The following is a 19,864-nucleotide window of genomic DNA, read 5'->3' as shown; positions in this document are numbered from 1 at the left end:
TTAATATATGGGCCTTTGAGAGAGAAGGAAAAAAAAAACTAAATTGAGTGGTAAATAGGAAATGAATAAATGATATCTATTAAATTTTGTTAGGAAAGTTTGGTAGAAACTCACTAAAAACCAATATCATGTTCTGGCATGAAATCAAACACGTGGATTGGTCGGAGATGTCTGAATTCACAGTGTTAGTAGTTAGGGTAGCAGCATCCGAGAAAAGTAAATCCAAAGCAAGAATATATTGTTCAATACTTCCGATTTTAGTAACTGCATGCGCAACTCCTACGTCTTTACTTTACTCATCCATGTCAAGACTCAAGATATAGTTATCAATTTCATCATATTTGAATCCATTTTTCTATGCTTACCGTCAAATGCACCATATTTTAATTAAGCGGATTGAGAAATACTAAATAGATTTACCGTATATGTGAATGGGTGCATGAGAATTTATAGTAAAGTTCATTTTTTTTTTCTTTTTGAGTTTTGATCTAAAGGCCCTAGATTAATGATGCACTATTTTGTTTTTAATGTTTGAGTTTCTTTGGTAGAAAGAAAGATGCAAAGTGAATGAGAAGTAGTGTAATTCCTTAAATTTACTTTGTTTTTTTTTAAATGCCATTCGAATTTTATTGCCATTAAAAAAACTAGGATGTCGGCCTGTGCGTTACCGCACGAGAAAGTATGCAAAAACTAACAAATTTGAACATTGAATGTTAGGAGCACGACGAAAAAACACAATTGTTAAATCAAAATATTGCAACTTTTAAGATTATTAACAAATCTAAACAGTTAGAGGAGATAATAAAAACAATCTCATCCGTTATTTTAAAATTGATCTCTAAAAGTGAGTTTGCTGCAATATATAAATATATAATATATAAATCTATGAAAAAATAGAAATCACAGTCAATTACCTAGATTAATACTTGGAAGAGATGATCGATGTATGTCTAAATGGAAAACGACACCAAACAAAATTTAGATGAAGGAATCAATAAATAAAATAATCCAAATTTTAACGAAGATGAGTGAATCATATTGATTAATAAATTGAAAGAAAATAATACTCATATTTTGTTCCACCGTATCTAACAGTAATAATAATCTAACTAAAAAAAATTAACAGGTTTGGTGAAAAAACACTAACAGGTCATTCACAACGAAAATATAAAATTACCTTGAATTAGAGATTGATGCTTGTTAGTTAAAAAAACACTTCAATAAAACAATTATTTAGATTTTATTTATCAACTTGTAAGTTTTGAAAATACTCAGAAAACAATTTTTCAAAATTTGTTTATGTAGTCTAGAAAAGTTTAACAGATTTTTGAAAGATGGGGTGAGATGAAAAGACACGATTAATAATTTGTAACTATTGGAGTTATTAATAATTAGTTTATATATATAATAAACAAAAAGGTGTAAGACATTGAGGTGTAAAATAAAAAGGTGTAAAAATTAATAGATGTGAAATATGGAGGTACAACAAATAGGTGTAAGACATAGAGATGTGACATAAAAGGTGTAAAAATTAATGGATGTGATTTTTGAAACATGGAGGTACAACAAAAAGATGCAAAAATTAAGAGGTGTGATTTTTGAAAGATGTGGGTGCGATAAAAAGACACGATTAATAATTTGCAACTGTTGGAGTCCTTAATAATTTTAAATCGTTAGATGGAAAAGTAGAACTAATATCATCCATTGGATTAAAATTGATACAAAAAATTAGGTATGTTTTTTTTTTTTTCAATAATGCCATTAGAATTATAAAGAACTATTATTAAACTTTAAATTGTTTTTAACAAAATATTACCGTGTTCCAAGAAGAAGTACACATCAAAATAGGTTAGATTCTAGAATGAGTTGCTCTTAGCTGTTCGTAGCCTAATCTCCTCTGATCCCTTCGCTTAGATTTGTATGGTTCTCGGCGCCTTTTATGATTTTTTTCTGTTTCAATAAATAATTAAAATAAACGATCGTGGGTTTGATCGTTTTTCCTTTTCTTCTTTTAATTGTTACCTTTTAATCGTCCTTTCGCTTTCAAAAACGAAAAAAATGAAAGAAACCAAAACATGTATCATAGTTTTAAATAGAACCTATATGTATGCGTTGCATTCTGGTGATCTGGTCTGTAATGTGGTTGATGTGGGCACTGGTCAGTTCTCAATAATCGTCCAATGATCTTAATTAACAATAATTGTAACAAAAGTAATAAACAATACAATAATGTCAGTAAAGTTTTTTTTATTTATAATTTCGTTAATAATGTCATTAAAGTTGCAGAGCAACCAAGATTTTCATATCAAATACATATTTGTCGAATGTAAAAAATATTAGTATTAGTGTATGTATATGCGTGAGTGTTGTTGTGGGGAATCTGCAAAGGAAGATACAAATGTGGCTGGTTGCTTTATTTTTTTCTGCCTTTTGTTTTGTTGTCGAAGTGCCTCGACGCCACATGTAATCCCACATGCTTGCTACCTCCTTCTTTTTTGGTTTTTTTTTATACATATATCTCATTTCTGTCTTTAACATGTTTTAGTTTCTAGTTGAAAATTTAGAATCAACTGCAAACAATTCATAGTACAGTGTATAACATCCATTTATTGATAAGAGTAATATATCAGTTCAAAACTGCAAAATTATATGACGCATAGAGTAACATTGAGATTCACATTTATGATTAGATATATGACTTAGGTGTTGAACCGATGTAAATATTTTTCTTTTCTTGTTGTTACCAAGATGTAATACGCACAACAACGACATCAAAACTATAAATTTGGTCAGTTTTTTTGCCTTTTAAAATCTATAACCTCATTATATTTTAATTTTTCTAAAACCATAGTAAAGAAAAGAAGTTTGTTCAACGGTTCTTATTATAATCGAATAACTAGAAATTGATTGCGTTTACTTTATAAGAACCAAAAACTTAAAAAAAAAAAAAAAAAAAATCTACATCCGTTTGAAACCTATAGTCTATAGAAAAACTTAAATCAGAAAAAGTGATATATATTTGATGATTTATATTCTCTTTAAGAAAGAGAGATTGAAGCTATCTTGCATGCAATTTCTTTCCCTTTCTGTGTCAACTTTTGCCGGCCACTCGGCGAATATCCCTATTTCTACTTCTACTCGTCTTTAAGCCCTTCAGATTCTATCCAAAATCTCATTACGCTCATCTTCCTACAGTCTTAACTATTCAACCTCGAAACATTTCTATTTCTGGCTTCTTTTTTCTTTTTTCTTTTTCTTTTAGGAATGAATATTCCATGAGATTCGCACAAGTTTATGCATCATTCACATCTGCGCTTTTAAGTCATATATTTGGGCCTACATGTAAGAATTAGGCCCATTATCAAGTTTTATCATCGCGCACCGTCTGAGGGAAACAACAATGCTGATATTGGAGAGAAGTTTAACTTTTCCTCCTAGGATGACACGTATATATCCACGTGGTGACACGTGTTAATCAGCATGGTAAAACACTGGAAGTTTGTAAAAGATATGATGATAACAAAACTAGTAACTAAACTATCAAACGAGTCAGCGACACGAAGTACTAAGTAAAAATGACAAAACTATTGGTCTTGTGTCTTGTTTTGAGTGCGTTATTGGTTTCGAGCCACTGCACTGATTCGGAGAGTGAAGTCATCGTCAAAGACGGCCACCGCGTTGTTGTGGTGGAGTACGACAGAGACGGCAAAACCAACACTAGAGTCTCGATTCAACCGCCGGGAAAAGAAGAAGAGAAGAGAAGAGACAAAGGAGAAGTACTGTTTGGGAATGCGAATAGGGAAACGTCGTCGTTTCATTCAGAAGAGAAGGAGCGTGAACACCACGTGTCCCCAGGGGAACTCGTATGCGATGCTCTCGGTAAGTGTAAGCTCAAGATGGCGACTGTGTTGGGGAGATTCAAGGACCTAACGCCTGGTGACGAACTATTCGATGAAACGCCCAAAGAGACCGTCGCACGTGCGGCACGTGACGTGGAAAAGAAAGCTCGTGAAGTTGAGGAACCGGTGAATGAAAGGGCCACAAAGAAGGCTCATAAGTCCCACAACGTTTGGGAGGAGGCAAAGATCGCGGTGAGGGGGATAGGGACTACGGTTGGGAAGGCGCTTGGGCTGACGAAGATTGGGAGCGTGGTAGGTCTAGTGGGGATCGCGGCGGCGTACGGGATGTGCGTGTGGGTGACGTTCGTGTCGGGCTACGTGTTGGGGTCGGTTCTTGGGAGGCAGCAATATGATGTGGTGCAGAGCAAGATGTATCCGGTGTACTTCAAGGCAGTCTCTGTAGGAATCCTGATTGCGTTGTTAGGACACGTCATCAGCCGGCGCCGGAAGGTTTTTACCGATGCGGTGGATATGTGGCAAGCCGTTAACCTCTTGTCCTCGATCTTGATGGTCGAAGCTAATGCCTCATTTGTTGACCCACGAGTCACCAAGGTTATATGCTCTTAATTCATTTATACAGTACATTATTAAAGATATAATAAATAGTAAAATTCCTTGTTTTTGGTTTTTACAATAAAAATGAAATTTTCGTATTTTAAAATATGTTACAAGCAATTAGTCTTTGCTGATGATGGAATGCTTAAAAACTAGCATGAGTTTGTTAATAAGTCCTAAACCCCTTCACTATATGTATTAGATTTTGACAAAATTGTTTTTTTTTTTTTTAAATGTGAATGAAATTATTATTGGGTTTATGCAACAGAATATTAATTTTTGTGTTGTGCAACAGGCAATATTTGAGCGGATAAAAGCTGGAAAAGAAGATGGAAGAGGACTTGACACGCCAGATTCACAGTCAAGTGAAACAGCGGCTCAAACCATCGGTAAGAAGATTAGAGAGAAGATGGACGAGGATGGGGTGAAGCAGCGACTGAAAAAGCTGAGTGAGAGGCATTGTAGATTAAATGCTTACTCATCGCGGCTAAATTTACTAACTCTCATATCTCTCACTTGGCACTTTGTGTATCTCGGCCATCGACTAAACCTTACTTGATGATGGATCAAGCCATCGATACATTTACTTGGTTTTACATTGGCTGGTTAAAATGTTTGTTTTACTTAATATTTGTTGGATTTTCTTAGTCCAACTCAAGTCCCCATTAGTATGATATTGTCCGCTTTGAGCTCAAAAGTTCGTACGGATTTGTTATTGGACTATTTTTCAAAAGGTCTCGTAGGTTTGGATTTGATTTATGTTTGGATTTGATTTATATATTAGAAATTTTTTTTCTAATTTTCCGATGTGGGATGTTGATTTGTACCCAACAATATTCTCTCTCAAACTAAGGACCACGAACCTTAGGTCTTCTTTTCGACGAAATCTTGTCACCATTAATTCGGTGCTTTCTTATTCGCAAGGTACTATTCTTATCGTGTTACATTGAGAGGCTTCTCCCACACTAATCGTTAAGCTCATACCTACTTCTTAGGTCTATTTATTTTAACCTAGATTCTGATACTAAATAAAAGATTAAAGAACTTTGAATATAAAGAATAACTCTCTTTATTTATTTATGTTTAGAAAATCTCCTCTCAAAATTAAATATTTGAATAGCTCTCTCTTAATCACATATCAATGTCATAACTCAACAATTGATATATATATAGAGCCTTTCTTATTCCTTTTCCTAATAGGACTTAGAACTAGATAACTCCTAATTCTGTTTAAGTCTATCTTAAACTTCTCTCTTATTCTTATCTTTCCTTTGTAAGAATAACTTGGATCTTAAGCTTCAAAGCTTATCCAACAGTATTTCTCTCCATGTTTTGAATATCCCTTGGACCCTTGGTAATTGGTAGAATGAAAGGAGAGTGTATCTGGAAGGCCTTAATTTTTAGGCCTTCCCAGTTCCCATCACTTCCTAGATTCTTGTTTTTGGTGCAATTGGAGCAACAAGTTCAAAACATCTAGATTCTTGTTTTTGTTGTACGATGATGCATGTAAAGTAAATTATCTCGGATTCTTAATGTAAAATAGTTTTTTAATAACTAAAATACTTCTTGTAGACTCCCAAATTTTTTTTTCTAGAGTCTATATATACTAATAAGGGAAATTGCATTGTATGACTAACAAAAAAATTATAATTGAAGAACTAACTACTCTAATCATTAAAAGCTAATATACCTTGTATAACTACAATATATACTATTTTGTCCTTCCACAACTTTTCCATCTTTATTTCAATATCACCACCACCACCTTTACCTCCTTGCCACCACCACCACCTCCACCTCTTTATCACCATCACCACTTGGGTTCCCAATATACAATCTTCTAGGGTTTAGTTTTCCTCTAGTCACCACCACCGTCGACTATCGGCCATCACTTCCGGCGACCTCCGGATCACCGGTGGAGAACCGTCGGACCATTGTCGAAGAATTGCCGGACCACCGCCAGACCATCGCCGGAAAACCGCCGGACCACCGCCAGAGTATCGCCGGACCACCGCCGGACCACCGCCGGACCACTGCCGGACCACCGCCGGACCACTGCCGGACCACCGCCGGACCACCTCCGGAGAATTGCCGAACCACCGCTGGAAGTAATTTACCATATTCTTGATCCAACTTCTCTAATTATTTCAAATATGCGGCTATATTCTTCATTAGTTTTTTTTAGGTTATTCACCTAATTCACCCTACTAATAAGTCTAATATACATTAAGAAAAACCAATACTGTGCAGTCTGTGCTAGCATAATTACTATTTGATTACATAATTTTTATTATATAATTTTCTGTTATTAGTCATAATCTAAATAAAAACGAAATCTTTAGTTTTTCTAATTTGTATATATAAATATTATTGTAATAATCTTCAATGAATATGTTTTCTTATAAATTCATTTCCTTATAAATGAACCATGAATTATAATAAAGTGAAGGGCATAAAAATTAATATATTAATAAGCATAAAATTTAATATATTAAGAATATTGGAAATCAATATTAGAAATAGATTTAAGTAAAAGTTTTCAATTTAGTGTGCCTATATATACATAGTTGGAGCATATATTGCATTTAGATAATATAAGATAACAAAGATAAACATATAGATATTTTCCTTTATAAAAAAGACTTAAAATATACAATTAAATAGAAAATTCACTAATTTATATGAAAAAAAACAATTATGACAGAAAATAGTAATTACATAACAAAATTTTGTCTTTTCTGGTCAAACTATTAATTAAGATTGTTGCAAATTAAAATGAAACTTATTTAATAATAATTTGACAGTTACAAAGACATAAGTTTTGGAAAAATATTAAAATATTTATTAATATTATATCTACATTTGACTTATTTAAACAAAAGACCAATATTTTAGCATTTAAATAATTAAACTATAATTGTCTTCACAGTTTTCCAATAACGGTAAACAAATAGTAAGACTTAACTATGTTGACAACAAAAAAAAAATTAAAAAATAGTAAGACTTAACTATTTTGTTTGCATCGTGCAATGTTGAGAATCATTTTTTATTGATTTAAATAGTTTATTTATAGAATTGGGTAAAATCGATAGACCATCTTCTTTTTTTTTTTGTGAAAACAATTTAATTATTATTTTCTACACTACAATATACAAAATTACAAATCGATCAATTGTCGTAGAAGATAATAGAGAATATTTTTTTTTCTTGGTAAGAAATAAGACAAATGATTTCCTATCAAATATAAAGCATTAGGTTGACTGAAAAAGATTAGAAATAAAAGTAAAATAGCAAAGATATAAGGAAGAAAATCTTCGGAAATATATAACAAATCTGTTCATAAACCAAATACATATCAATCACGGTGTCCATTTTATTTGAACATCACACGAAGACCAAAAAGATTTATATAATTCTCCAAATCCTTCTTAAGAATGCAAAAGCAAATCATAGAACATAAATTTCAGCACCATTAATCCAAACAATCTTAATATGAAAACAGTTAAAAACGATGACATTAAAAGATATGATAAGAAATAATTATTTGATAAGGCTACTCTCTCTTGATGATGGGGGCTCCTGCTTCCACAGCCTTGATTCTCTCTCTGATGGCTTTGAGCTTCTTGTCAACCACCTCGGCTGCTTTGGCCAGTTCCTCAGAACAATCAGTATCTGTGGTTAGATCACTAGTCGAAGCCATTATCCCAAGTTTCATCGCACGAGTATACCACTTCTCCTTCTCCAACTTTTTCTCAGCGTCCTGAATCATCTTTTTCATGAGATCCTTCTGGTCCATCATGTATTTGGTCTGTTTCTCCACCGGAAGCTCGCTTAACCTGTCAAGAAGAGAACGAACCTCGTTAACGTTTGGCCAGAGCTCAGGACCATCCTTGTACTCGCTGTAAATGATGGCACAAGCGGGTAAACCACATAGAATGGTCAATTCATTGATCTTTTTCAATAAACCATCTTTGCGTTTTCGAAATGTAACACGCCGAGTGGCGTGGTCAGCAATCAATTGGTGCGTCACTTTTCTTCTACCCATGGTGAAAAACAAAAAATGAAGGAGAGGAGGATTTGTGTGGTTTCAGAGACTAGATGGGTAAAATGTTATATAGAGAGTTTTTTTTTTTTTTTTTTTTGGACAAAATATAGAGAGTTTCTAACTTTGATTTTTTTTGGACTAGGTCCACAAAAGGTGTTAGAACAAATTATAGAAAGGTACTTTTTGATATAAAAACAAATTACAGAAAAATACAAATAAGTATTAAGGAAAAATATAGCTAGAAAAAGAGGTTTCTAAATAAGAAGATTTATATCAAAAGAAGTTTTCATTTTATTATGTGTCATTTGTTGGTTGGTCTAGTGAACCTGGAAAAAAGGAAGGTGATATTTGCCTATTAATGTCCCATATATGTTTTACCATGTTAAATCTTACAATCGACCAATCGGAAGAGCCTCTGATGAGTTGTAATGTGTACAGACATTACAACATATTTTCATAAATTGCATGTGTAAAAACAGCTATTATTATCTATTTATTATACTGACGACAAAAAAATACTTTATCATAAATTGCATGTGTAAATGACACATGTCTAAACATTTTAATTGGTAATCACAAAAGGCAAAAGCCTATATATGGTCTATGGACGAACAAAGAAAAGTTAACACAAAAATAAACAAAATTTAAGAGACTTATGAATAATTAAATAAAAAGAAAAATCTGTGAAAAGTTATGTAATTAAATTTTGTTTTTATATAATTATTTAGACGAGTACCTTAGATTTTTTTCTTCAATGACATAATTTGTATTAACCATTTTCTTCCATTATTAGTCATAAGAGTCTCTTACATTACTAGTTACTACTTTCAACGTTTCAATTGTTTCACCTGTATATTATTAGGCTTCTGTGATTATTGACTCAATTTTTTTGACTATCATATATCATTGACTCTTATTGGTAAAATAATAGTTTTATACACATGTAAAATGAAAATACGTGTTTACAACACATCATAACCTCCTCTAATTGGTCTAATGTAAAATAAAAAAAGGTCGAACTTTTTTTACTATGGTAAAAGTAAAACATATATGGGAACAGTAATAGGCAAACATGATTTTTCCCACACACAAAAAAAAATTAAGGCAAACATTATTTGCTCAAAAACAAAAAAGGCTTTTGTGATTAGTGATGGCAAGTCAAAATTTTGACTGACATATAAGCCGTTTATCATAATGTGGAATGTAATAACTAGACTCCGAGCCATTGAAAATCTGTGGAAATATGAAAGAGGCTAATAGTTAGATTAATGAACGTACCGTCCCACCGAAGGAGTCCTGATACATCTGCAAGCTATTCTGACCGATTTGGTAGATCTTTTCCTTCTACTTGCGTTGACAATGAAAAAACATAAGACAAACATTAGATCTCCATTTAGTGTTAGTGTTATAACAGTTTAAAAATTGGAAAAATTGCCGTAGACAGTCTAAATTCCCAACATTCTCTGGTTGAACTAGTGACAACAATACATACAAACATCTTTTTGGTGTCATTGCTATCTTTTATCTCTGATGACACCCACCGAAACAGATCTAAACTTGAACAGAGAGAAGTTATGTAGATGTGGTGAAATGAAATGAATGGTAAATTATTTATTTATGTATTTAACAATTAGGCAAATAAGTTGTTCGTAACGCCATTTTCATGTATGACACGTTGAGTTTTTTTTTTTTTGTGACGCGTGTTGTAAATTTATTGATATATAGAGATTTTTTTAGATAAAAAGGTAGAGTTAATTACTAGATAGGTACTTTTTTCAATGACATTTATAGTTTTTGGCATTTCACCTTAAAATTTTTAGATTTGCCATTTAAAGCTCAAGATCTACTGAAAAAATCATCTAAAGCTCAAGTTCAGAAAATATTTGCATCACAGCAAACATGATGAAAGAGTTCGGACAAGTTAAGCCCATATTACGGCCCCTTTTAATTTCTAAATAATTTGGGGTCAAAAGTCATATTACGGCCACATTAACACATACCGCGTTCTTCAACAACAGAAAAATCTACAATCAACAATGCAAAGGCAATCACAAGTAAGAATCAATCAGCACTTCACCAGTATACATAATTTTCTTGCCAACATAATTTATGCATGCGAGTTTTCTAAATAACGATAATCGTCACAACAGATTGATTTTGAATAGTCTATGTGTATCTTTTACACATGAGACATGAAAGACAAAGTAACAGTCAAATTCGTTTCTTTTCCTTTTTTTCGTTTTCCAAAGCTGATAAAGTTTTTCGCTTCAAAATAAAATAAGAATTAATCAATGTTTGATTAGACAACTTTAGCCAAACAAATAAAAACTAGGACCGCAGAGGCATATACAAAAGCAGAAGCAAAGATACCACCAATTCTTCTTATATCTATTTTTGGTCTGAATGTGAGAGAATAATTTTGTGAAACAAATATACATTCACATTTCAGTACCTTGCAACTTGCATGTAAGACAGAAGAAATAAATTGACAGCTAATCCGACGATAAGAATTATTTTTAATCATGAAAACGAGACACCAAGACAAGCGTCCCAAAGAGAAGGCATGCAATAACAAATTTTGTAAATTACAAATCAAGATTATTTTAAAAAGTTATTTGTATAGTCTCAGTATTCGTACAAAATTACAAATGTTTATGCTCTGAACAAAAAAAAAAGAAAAAAAAAAAAAGAAGACGAAAAATGAAGATATCCGAAGATGAAGTTGCACTTCTAGAAGATTACGTGAGCGAGTCTGTCGACTACCGTGGAAGACCCGCCGTAAAATCTTCCACCGGAGGATGGAGATCCGCCTGGTTTATTATAGGTGAAAGGACATTTGAAGATTTTTTTTTTTTTTTTTTTTTTGATAATTAGACTTGTAAATCCTAATCTTGAGTGAATTTTTATTTTAGGTGTGGAAGTTGGAGAGAGGTTTGCTTACTTTGGTATTGCATGCAATTTAATAACTTACCTAACCGGACCACTCGGACAATCGACAGCGACGGCAGCCGTGAACGTGAACACATGGTCAGGAACCGCCTCCTTGCTTCCTATTTTAGGAGCTTTCTTAGCTGACGCTTATCTTGGTCGTTACCGTACAATCCTCTTAGCTTCCCTCGTTTACATATTGGTTAGTACCCTCTTGTTCTGTTTAAGCCGGTTCAATTTTTGGTACGAGATAAACCGGGATTTGGGATGATTAATTGTGTTACAGGGACTAGGATTATTGACATTATCAGCTTCAGCTAAACCGTCTTTTTGGGTGAATATACTTTTCTTTTGTTCTCTGTATTTGGTGGCGATCGGACAAGGTGGACATAAGCCGTGTGTTCAAGCGTTTGGTGCGGATCAGTTTGATGCGGAAGATCCAAAGGAGGTAATAGCCAGAGGATCGTTTTTCAATTGGTGGTTCTTGAGTTTATCAGCTGGAATAAGCTTATCGATTATTGTGGTCGCGTATGTTCAAGAAAATGTTAACTGGGCGTTTGGGTTTGGGATTCCTTGTTTGTTCATGGTTATGGCTCTTGCTATTTTCTTGCTTGGGAATAAGATTTATAGATATCCAAAGGGACATCGTGAGGATCAGGTTAATAGTAATGTTTTTGCAAGAATCGGTAGAGTTTTTGTCGCTGCGTTCAAGAATAGGAAATTGAGTTTAGAACATTCGAGTTTGTGTCAAGTTCAATTGGAGGATGGTCCAACCGAAAAACATAAAGGTTGGCTCGAGTAAGTTTCCAATTTTTTTTTTTTAATTTTTTGAGTTTTGGTTTAGTGTTTTAGATCTAGCTTGAGTGTAAATTTTATTTACCTTGTGTGACAAGTTTCCTATCAAAAGCGATGATCTCAAGAGAAGAAGGTGCAGAGCCATGTAGTGGTAGGGACGTGGAAGATGCAAAGGCTTTGGTAAGGCTTGTTCCGATATGGATCACATCGGTGGTAAGCACGATTCCGTATGCGCAACACATTACTTTCTTCACGAAGCAAGGCGTCACGGTGGACAGAAAAATCTTACCGGGATTAGAAATCCCTGCGGCTTCTTTATTGTCATTCATCGGTGTGTCGATTCTCATCTCAGTACCGATCTATGAGCATGTATTTCTCCCAATAGCAAGAAAGATTACCAAAAAGCCTTTTGGGATCACAATGCTCCAGAGAATAGGAGCTGGAATGGTGCTTTCAATCTTCAATATGATGCTCGCGGCATTGGTAGAAGCGAAACGGCTGAGTATCGCTAGGGAACATGGGATCGTGGACAAGCCGGATGTGACTGTTCCAATGTCCATATGGTGGTTCGTCCCTCAGTATTTGCTACTCGGGATGATTGATGTGTTCTCTCTAGTGGGAACACAAGAATTTTTCTACGACCAAGTCCCCACGGAGCTAAGGAGCATTGGCCTCTCGCTTTCTTTGAGTGCAATGGGTCTTTCCAGCTTTTTGAGTGGTTTTCTCATCACTGTGATTGATTGGGCTACCGGAAAAGACGGATGGTTCAACACTAACCTGAACCGAGCCCATGTTGATTACTTTTACTGGTTGCTCGCCGCATTCAACGCCATTGCTTTCTTAGCGTTCTTATTCATCTCCAAAAGGTATGTGTATCGTCCGCTAGTCCAAGTCTAAAAATTCAAAACACAAGTTTTGTTGACTTTCATATCATATTTTGTGATTGTGACTTGTAAGGTAATGTGTATATTCATCTGTAAGATGTATATGTAAGTTTTTTTTTTTTTTTTTTTTTGATAGAATGTGAATTATATTACCGAATGGAACGATGTTTAGTACAAGATTTTAGGGGTAAAAAATATAGAAGCTATGACAAAAAAAATTAAAAAGCCATAGGAACTTAAAATAGTTAACTGCCGTTAGAAACCATTGGCGAACCATTGAGATAGAAGTCTCCTGCAACCTTTGCGATATGAACGGGCGAGAAGGGTGTCCCTAACACTGCGATCAATTTGGGAGCAAACTGCAGAGGAACTAGAGATGATGCCGTCGTGAAGCCTACAATTTTTTTCCTTCCACAACATGTATATAGTGGCCTGAACTGCTATACCTTTTAAAGTGGTGGAGAGATTTGGTGATTTGGACAGTAACCAGGTGATCAGGGTGGACCAGTTAAGATACAAGGGTGCTGGTTGAGCCTAGACATGATCTTGTGCCAAACCTCTTCAGAGAACGGGCAGTGTAACAGGAGGTGATCTCGGGTTTCTGGCTGAGAATTACAGAGGAGGCACTGGAAAGGGATATTCATTCCCCAAGATAAAAGCCTTGCTCTAACCGGAAGACGGTTCAGATTAGCAATCCAAAAATTAAAAGCATGCTTGGGAACTGAGTGTTTGAACCAAACTGCTTTGGTCCAGCATTTCGTATCTTCAGTAGGTCTGAGGTGATTCCAAGTTTTCTTAGTTGAAAAGAAAGAGGATGATTCATTACCGGCCACCCAGTGGTAAGTATCTTTGCCTCGAGTGATGGTTGGAGGAGGTATGCTAAGTAGTGCATTACGGAGAGTTATCACCAAGGGGTTCCTGGACCTACTCGAGGGTAACCTCCAGCCTTGGCTCGAACATGCCTCTGCAACCACCGCGTTAAATGGGATACCTAGTTGGATAGGACCAGTGTTGCCTAGATATTCACTAAGAATTCCTAGAGGAGACCAGGCATCAAACCAGAAGCTGGTTGTGCGACCATCACCTATCTCGCACCGGAGTAGGGAACTGATCAGGGGTTTCAGTTTAAGTAGAGAACACCAAACCCAACTTGAATTGCTGCGCACTGTCGCAGTCCAGTAGTTTCCTCTTTTAAGATGATGCTCCTTCATCCAAGTAACCCACAAAGAACCACTGTTTGTGAATAGGGACCAGATAAGTTTCAGATTAAGGACTTTGTTCCACATAAGCAGGTTCCTTAACCCGAGACCACCTTCTGTTTTTGGAAAGCAGATCTTGTCCCACGAGACCTTGGCATGAGTACGCTTAGTGATATCCCCAAACCAAAGAAAACTTTTACAGAGCTTCTCAATTGCTTTGATACATCCTTTAGGCAATGCAAATGCTGTCATCCAGAAATTAACTAACCCGTAGATCACAGAGGAAATAAGTTGTAGTCTTCCTGAGAATGATAAGGTTTTAACAGCCCAATTGTTAAACCTAGCCGCAATCTTATCAGTGAGGGGTGAGTAATCAGATTTCTTGAGTTTTCTGGGCAGTAGAGGAAGCCCAAGATATCTGATAGGATACTCACCAGCCTTGAAGCCCAGACCAGATATAGAATCGGATATGTTCTGACAGAGGCCAGCATGGAATAACTCGGTTTTGTCTTTGTTCATAGCCAGTCCTGAGAGTCGATGGAAGGAATCCAAAACCTCTGTAATTGCTTGGAGGGATGAATGTTTTCCGTCGAAAAATAGCATAATGTCATCAGCAAAAGCAAGGTGGGTGATGTGAGGATTCCTGCCAAGAGGGTGATACCCAATACAACCTTGTTCAAATTTGGCGATTAGGAGATTGGAAAATACTTCCATAGCCATTACAAACAGCGGAGGCGATAGTGGGTCTCCTTGCCTTAAGCCACGTTTGCCCTGAAAGTAGCCACATAAATCACCATTTACCTTTATAGAGAAAGAGGTTGTTGTCAGGCAGTTTTTAATCCAAGTGATGAAGATTGGTGGAAAGTCAGCAGCCTCTAACAGAATCCGGATGAAGTCCCAGTTTACAGTATCGAATGCTTTCCTCAAGTCGACCTTTAGCATTCCTCTAGGGGAAACCGATGAACTGTTTGATCCTTTGACCAGTTCTGTTGCCAGAAGGACATTCTCAACTAGTAAGCGAGCTTTGATAAATGCTGATTGAGAGTTGTTGATCATATCAGGTAATAAGGTCTGGAGACGACGGGCCAAAATCTTGGAAGTGATTTTGTAGACCGTGTTACAGCAGGATATTGGTCTGAAATCACCAATCTTGTCAGCTCCTAACCTTTTTGGGATGAGAGTAATGGAGGTGGCATTCTATTGTTTCAAAATTTGACCTGAGGAGAAGAATTCCTTGACTGCTGACGTGAGATCCCCTCCAATTATGTCCCAAGTAGCTCGAAAAAATTCCCCGGTAAAGCCGTCTAGGCCAGGAGATTTACTTCTAGGTAGAGCAAAAGCTTCTCTCTTGATGTCCGCATCTGAAATGTGAGCTTGCAGGAGATCTTTTGTTTGTTGGTCACATTTTTATCTCGAGAGAGATCTAATCAACTCTTTATCCTCCTCCGAGATAGATTTAGAGGAAGTACCCAGCATTTTGGTAAAAAAATTAACACAGTGGTTTTGGATCTCTGGAATCTCTTCGAGTCTTTGGCCTGAGTCATCTACAAGATAATGAATTTGATTCATGCCCATCCTGCTGTTTATCATCCTGTGGAAGTATGCAGAGTTGCAGTCACCACTTTCAACCCACTTTATGCGAGATCTTTGCATAAGGAACTTCTCTTCAGCCAAAGCCAACTCGAACCATTTCTGTTGAGCTTGCCTCTCTAGCGTTGCCAACTGAGGGGAGGGATTTGCAAGGAATCTCGCCTGATGAAATGCTAGATCTGCTTGAGCTTCCTTAACCCGATTCTCAAGGTCAGAATAGAACTGTTTGTTGAGGTCCTTGATGACTCTTTTTAAAAGCTTGAGCTTCTTGGAAAATCGGAACATTGCTGTTCCCTCAATTGTAGTGCTGTTCCAGAACTCAGATACTCGAGGGATGAAGTCTTTATGCTGGAAGAGGAAATGAGAGATCATAAAGGGCTTTTTAGATCTATGAGGGACTCCTAACTTTAGGCAGCTAGGACAGTAGTCAGACATTTCAGGCTCCCCAAAATAAGCGTAAGAAAGAGGGAATTCCAACTGCCAATTATCATTTACCAAGATACGGTCCAATTTCTTCACTATAGGATTGGCCTCACGCTTATTCCACCAAGTTAAAGAATTTCCTCTAGTAGTCAAGTCAAAGAGCCCTGCATTTAGTAAGCAACTCCTGAATTCCAGCATTCCTTTTGTAACCTTTGTGCTGCCAATAGAACTCTCACTAGGGTTCAAGGTTTGATTGAAGTCGCCCATTGCAACCCACGGCTTCAGACTGATGATAGGATCCTTTGCTAGCTCCTCGATCTCATCCCATAGTTGTTGCCTCCCATATTTGCAGTTGACAGCACAAATGAATGAGTATACTACCTCTTTAGGGGAGTTAGGCATATGCACAATACAAGTAATCATCTGGCCTGACTTGGAGTGAATATGCAGCCTAACTCTCTTGTCCCACACGACCCAAATCCTTCCCAGTTCCTCAAATTCGTAGTTCCCTTCAAAATTCCAGTCCGGAAAGACTGAATGAAAATATTTCTGAAACTTTCGAAACTTTACTCGAGTCTCTATTATACTACCAAAAGCAGGCTTATTAAGCCGGAGCCACTTCCTTAGGCTTCTTCGCTTTACAGAATGATTTAAACCCCTAACGTTCCAACAAAAGCTGTCAATCATAATTAATGTGACTTAGTTTTGGAACTCCTCCCCGTGGAGTTCCTAATATTCCGCCTTTCTTTTTTAGAGAGCACCAGAGAGTAAGGTGTTTCGTCCTCTTCACTTCTCTCGGCCTCGCTAGCTGAGCTCATTATTGAGGATGAATCTGATGAGGAATCCTGTTCTGATGAGGAGCTCTTCTCCTGAATTTTCTTATTTGGTTTTTGTTTCTTCTCTGAGCTTGAGGGGCCTGTTGTTGCTGCTCTAGAGGGCGAGTCTAATTCGACCTGGACCAATGAGTGTGGGGGGATCGGTTTCTTTTTCTTGAGCCTTTTAGCTTTGCTTAGATCTTCAGAAGAGTCGGACTCCGGTAGTGACTGCTTTGCCACCCATTTTGTCTTGAGTTTGTCTCTTTTATCCTTCTTAGAGACTGAAGGCTCCATCTCTTTAGTATCCGAGGTTTTACCCTTCCTCAACTTTGGACAAGTCTCGAGAGTATGTCCAGAAGAATTACAGGATGAGCAAGTAATGGGAGCAGTTGGGCATCGTCTAATACTGTGTCCCATTTCCTGACAGTGTTTGCAAATTGGCGGAAGCCAAGGACAAGAAACTGTAACCTTATGGATTTGACCAGATGAGAATTGGACGTTTACAGCTTCTGGTAGAGGAGAGGATGGGTTGATGACCGTAAGGACCTTCCCTACCTCAAGATTTGTCATATCAATTGTTGCTTGATGACAGCGGATTGTTTGTCCCAACATACCTGCGATGTGCTCGAATCCTTCTTCGGAAAAAAAATGAGGAGGAACTCCCCTGAATTCGAGCCACACTGGAACCTCGGTAAGCTCCGGTAGTTCTGGGTTCAAACCTGGTTCCCAAGGAGCAACAAACATTGTTTGACCCTCAATTAGCCACATACCTTGAGTTAAGATTCTCTGCCGAGTGGAAGAATTGGGAATACGGATAAGCACTGTTCGAGGCCCCAATCTTGAAATTGTGATGTCGCGGTGACGATTACTCCAGATGCCATTGAAAATGGCGTGAAGCACACCCCTTGGGGGAAGGTTTCCATGGAATTGACCAATAATGAAAGGCTCCCATCTCTTGTTGTTTCTGATGATAACTTCATTAGGGATTTTGACGCACATTTCTCCAGATTCGAGGATGAATGTCTCTCCTTTCTTGGACATAGATCCCGCAGGATCCTTGAGCAGATCAATCCAAAAGGGTTTAGGCTTTGACTGAACTTGGTCCTCCTGGGTAGGAGTAGCCAAGTCGAGAGATTGGGTTTTGGATACAGAATCCAAAGGAGGCAGATCTGAGTGTAGATGCTCAGTAACCGGAATGGCACTTGTCGGTGCAGAGCTAGCTTTAGATCCTGAAAGCATTGGAGGAGGTAAAGCAGCGGTCGGCGGTTTAAGATTGGGCTCAGAGACACTAGCACAAGAAACATGGGATTGAAGAGAAGTCTTCGCCGCATGAGGGTGCGAAGAGCTTGGGGGAAGAGATGAGGTTTTGGGCGGAGGCTTACCGAGAAAGCGTCTCTTCTTAGACATTGATAGGGTTGCTGCCACCGAGAACGGCAACGGCGGTCACGGGTAAGGGAACAGACACTCTCTCTCTTACTTTCTCTCTCTTACTTTCTCTAACCACTATATGTAAGTTAATATGTTCATAACTTGATTTGTTATGTTTTCTCCGTTTTAATGATTCGGAAGTTAAATTGGAGGATAAGAAAAATGAAGACAAATTTATAAACTCAAACATGAGCTAACGTTGGATTTGGAGAAACTAAGTTTACGTGTTTTTTTGAAACTTCATCAAGCAATTAAATCCGTGTGTTGTACGAAATGGGCCAACGTGTAGGGCCTATTCAATGTCTTACACTAAAAGGCAGTTATGAGTTGTTGAGAAACTAAGGCACGGGGGTTGTACAAGTGACACGTTCAGCTACAGCTACTACACAAAAATTATAAGAAAATAGAGACATCTACTACATCTAAAGCTAGACAACACTAATTATTTATATAAAATCCGGAAAAAAAAAATACGGATCAATTTGTCAGTGGTCTGAACCATTTGAAAGCCCTCCTAATTTATGCATGTAAGCTTCTTCATTGCAAAGTTATCACAATAAAAAAATTGTATATCCGAAAGCTCTAGTAACAATTTGTTTTCAACTTTTGTCCCCGGAAGTTGGGATTCTGATGCCTTTTAACAAAAAGAAAAAAAAAAAGTTGGGACTCTGACATAGCTAAATTAATGTTAACCACATAAATAAGTCAGAAAGGTTAATTAACAAACAGTAAACGCTAATCTTTATAGTGTATCTGTTGTTTTATTCATTGATCTGCATACCAAAAAAAAAACCTTTAGAAAATCCTTTTCGACACGTAGATTATTTGGTTCGGACGTAAACAATAGATTTTGTTTGTCGTGCTCGTGTAGCACGTGGATAATATGTTTACCTTAGCAGTAGAATCTAGAATGAAAGTGACATCTGAAACAAGGACAGGGAGACAAAACTATTGAAACTTGATTACTCACTGAACGGCCAACAAGTCATTTATTAAGAAAACGCGACTGAAAAACAAAAGAAAAGAGAGTAGAAGCTGGATTCTTCGCAAAACCTTAATATAAAAATGATAAATGTTCAACTTTTAATTAAATGACAATTTAGGGACCCCATGTTTAATACATCTGATATGAAGTAGTAATTTTTTTTACTGGATAACAGTTAAAAGTGGCTTACAAAGTTGTTAAAAATATTAAAAAATCTTTGATTTCCACTAATGATTTTCTCGATTCATATACTTAATTTCTACTAAAAAATAATTATTGAAAAGTAAAGAAGGAAATCTACACCTAATCATAGTATGT

At 36.4% G+C, this 19,864-nt stretch overlaps 5 protein-coding genes across 6 annotated transcripts; 2 read left to right on the top strand and 3 right to left on the bottom strand.

Annotated features, from left to right (window-relative positions):
- Window positions 1-3,162: 3,162 nt before the first annotated feature.
- On the top strand, window positions 3,163-5,253 carry LOC104776381 (uncharacterized). The gene is made up of 2 exons (XM_010500435.3): window positions 3,163-4,451; window positions 4,750-5,253. Exons 1-2 carry the CDS (start codon window positions 3,576-3,578, stop codon window positions 5,011-5,013), a joined length of 1,140 nt encoding a protein of 379 aa, XP_010498737.1. The 5' UTR covers window positions 3,163-3,575; the 3' UTR covers window positions 5,014-5,253.
- A 2,605-nt stretch (window positions 5,254-7,858) lies between these two features.
- On the bottom strand, window positions 7,859-10,121 carry LOC104776379 (uncharacterized). Of its 2 annotated transcripts, none has more exons than XM_010500433.3 (3): window positions 9,992-10,121; window positions 9,778-9,843; window positions 7,859-8,290 (listed from the first exon to the last, which is right to left on the bottom strand). In XM_010500433.3, the coding sequence occupies exons 1-3, from the start codon at window positions 10,009-10,011 to the stop codon at window positions 8,008-8,010; spliced, it is 369 nt and encodes a 122-aa protein (XP_010498735.1). In that variant the 5' UTR covers window positions 10,012-10,121; the 3' UTR covers window positions 7,859-8,007. The 2 variants fall into 2 exon arrangements, with proteins under 2 accessions (XP_010498735.1, XP_010498733.1); XM_010500431.3 differs by having other exon boundaries at window positions 9,778-9,846; window positions 9,992-10,108.
- A 916-nt stretch (window positions 10,122-11,037) lies between these two features.
- On the top strand, window positions 11,038-13,263 carry LOC104776378 (protein NRT1/ PTR FAMILY 5.15). The gene is made up of 4 exons (XM_010500428.3): window positions 11,038-11,323; window positions 11,412-11,629; window positions 11,714-12,225; window positions 12,321-13,263. Exons 1-4 carry the CDS (start codon window positions 11,200-11,202, stop codon window positions 13,117-13,119), a joined length of 1,653 nt encoding a protein of 550 aa, XP_010498730.1. The 5' UTR covers window positions 11,038-11,199; the 3' UTR covers window positions 13,120-13,263.
- Window positions 13,264-15,712: 2,449 nt separating this feature from the next.
- LOC104778826 (uncharacterized) lies at window positions 15,713-17,005 on the bottom strand. The gene has a single exon (XM_010503254.2). The coding sequence runs from the start codon at window positions 17,003-17,005 to the stop codon at window positions 15,713-15,715; it is 1,293 nt and encodes a 430-aa protein (XP_010501556.2).
- LOC147946713 (uncharacterized) lies at window positions 16,877-18,681 on the bottom strand. The gene has a single exon (XM_087501410.1). The coding sequence runs from the start codon at window positions 18,538-18,540 to the stop codon at window positions 17,008-17,010; it is 1,533 nt and encodes a 510-aa protein (XP_087357536.1). The 5' UTR covers window positions 18,541-18,681; the 3' UTR covers window positions 16,877-17,007.
- Window positions 18,682-19,864: the final 1,183 nt, after the last annotated feature.

This window comes from Camelina sativa, chromosome 3 (assembly GCF_030686135.1).
Source record: "Camelina sativa cultivar CO46 ecotype springtype chromosome 3, ASM3068613v1".
Classification (NCBI taxonomy): Eukaryota; Viridiplantae; Streptophyta; class Magnoliopsida; order Brassicales; family Brassicaceae; genus Camelina; species Camelina sativa.
Note: the sequence above shows the minus strand (reverse complement) of the source record. Positions and strands in the feature narration are given on the sequence as shown.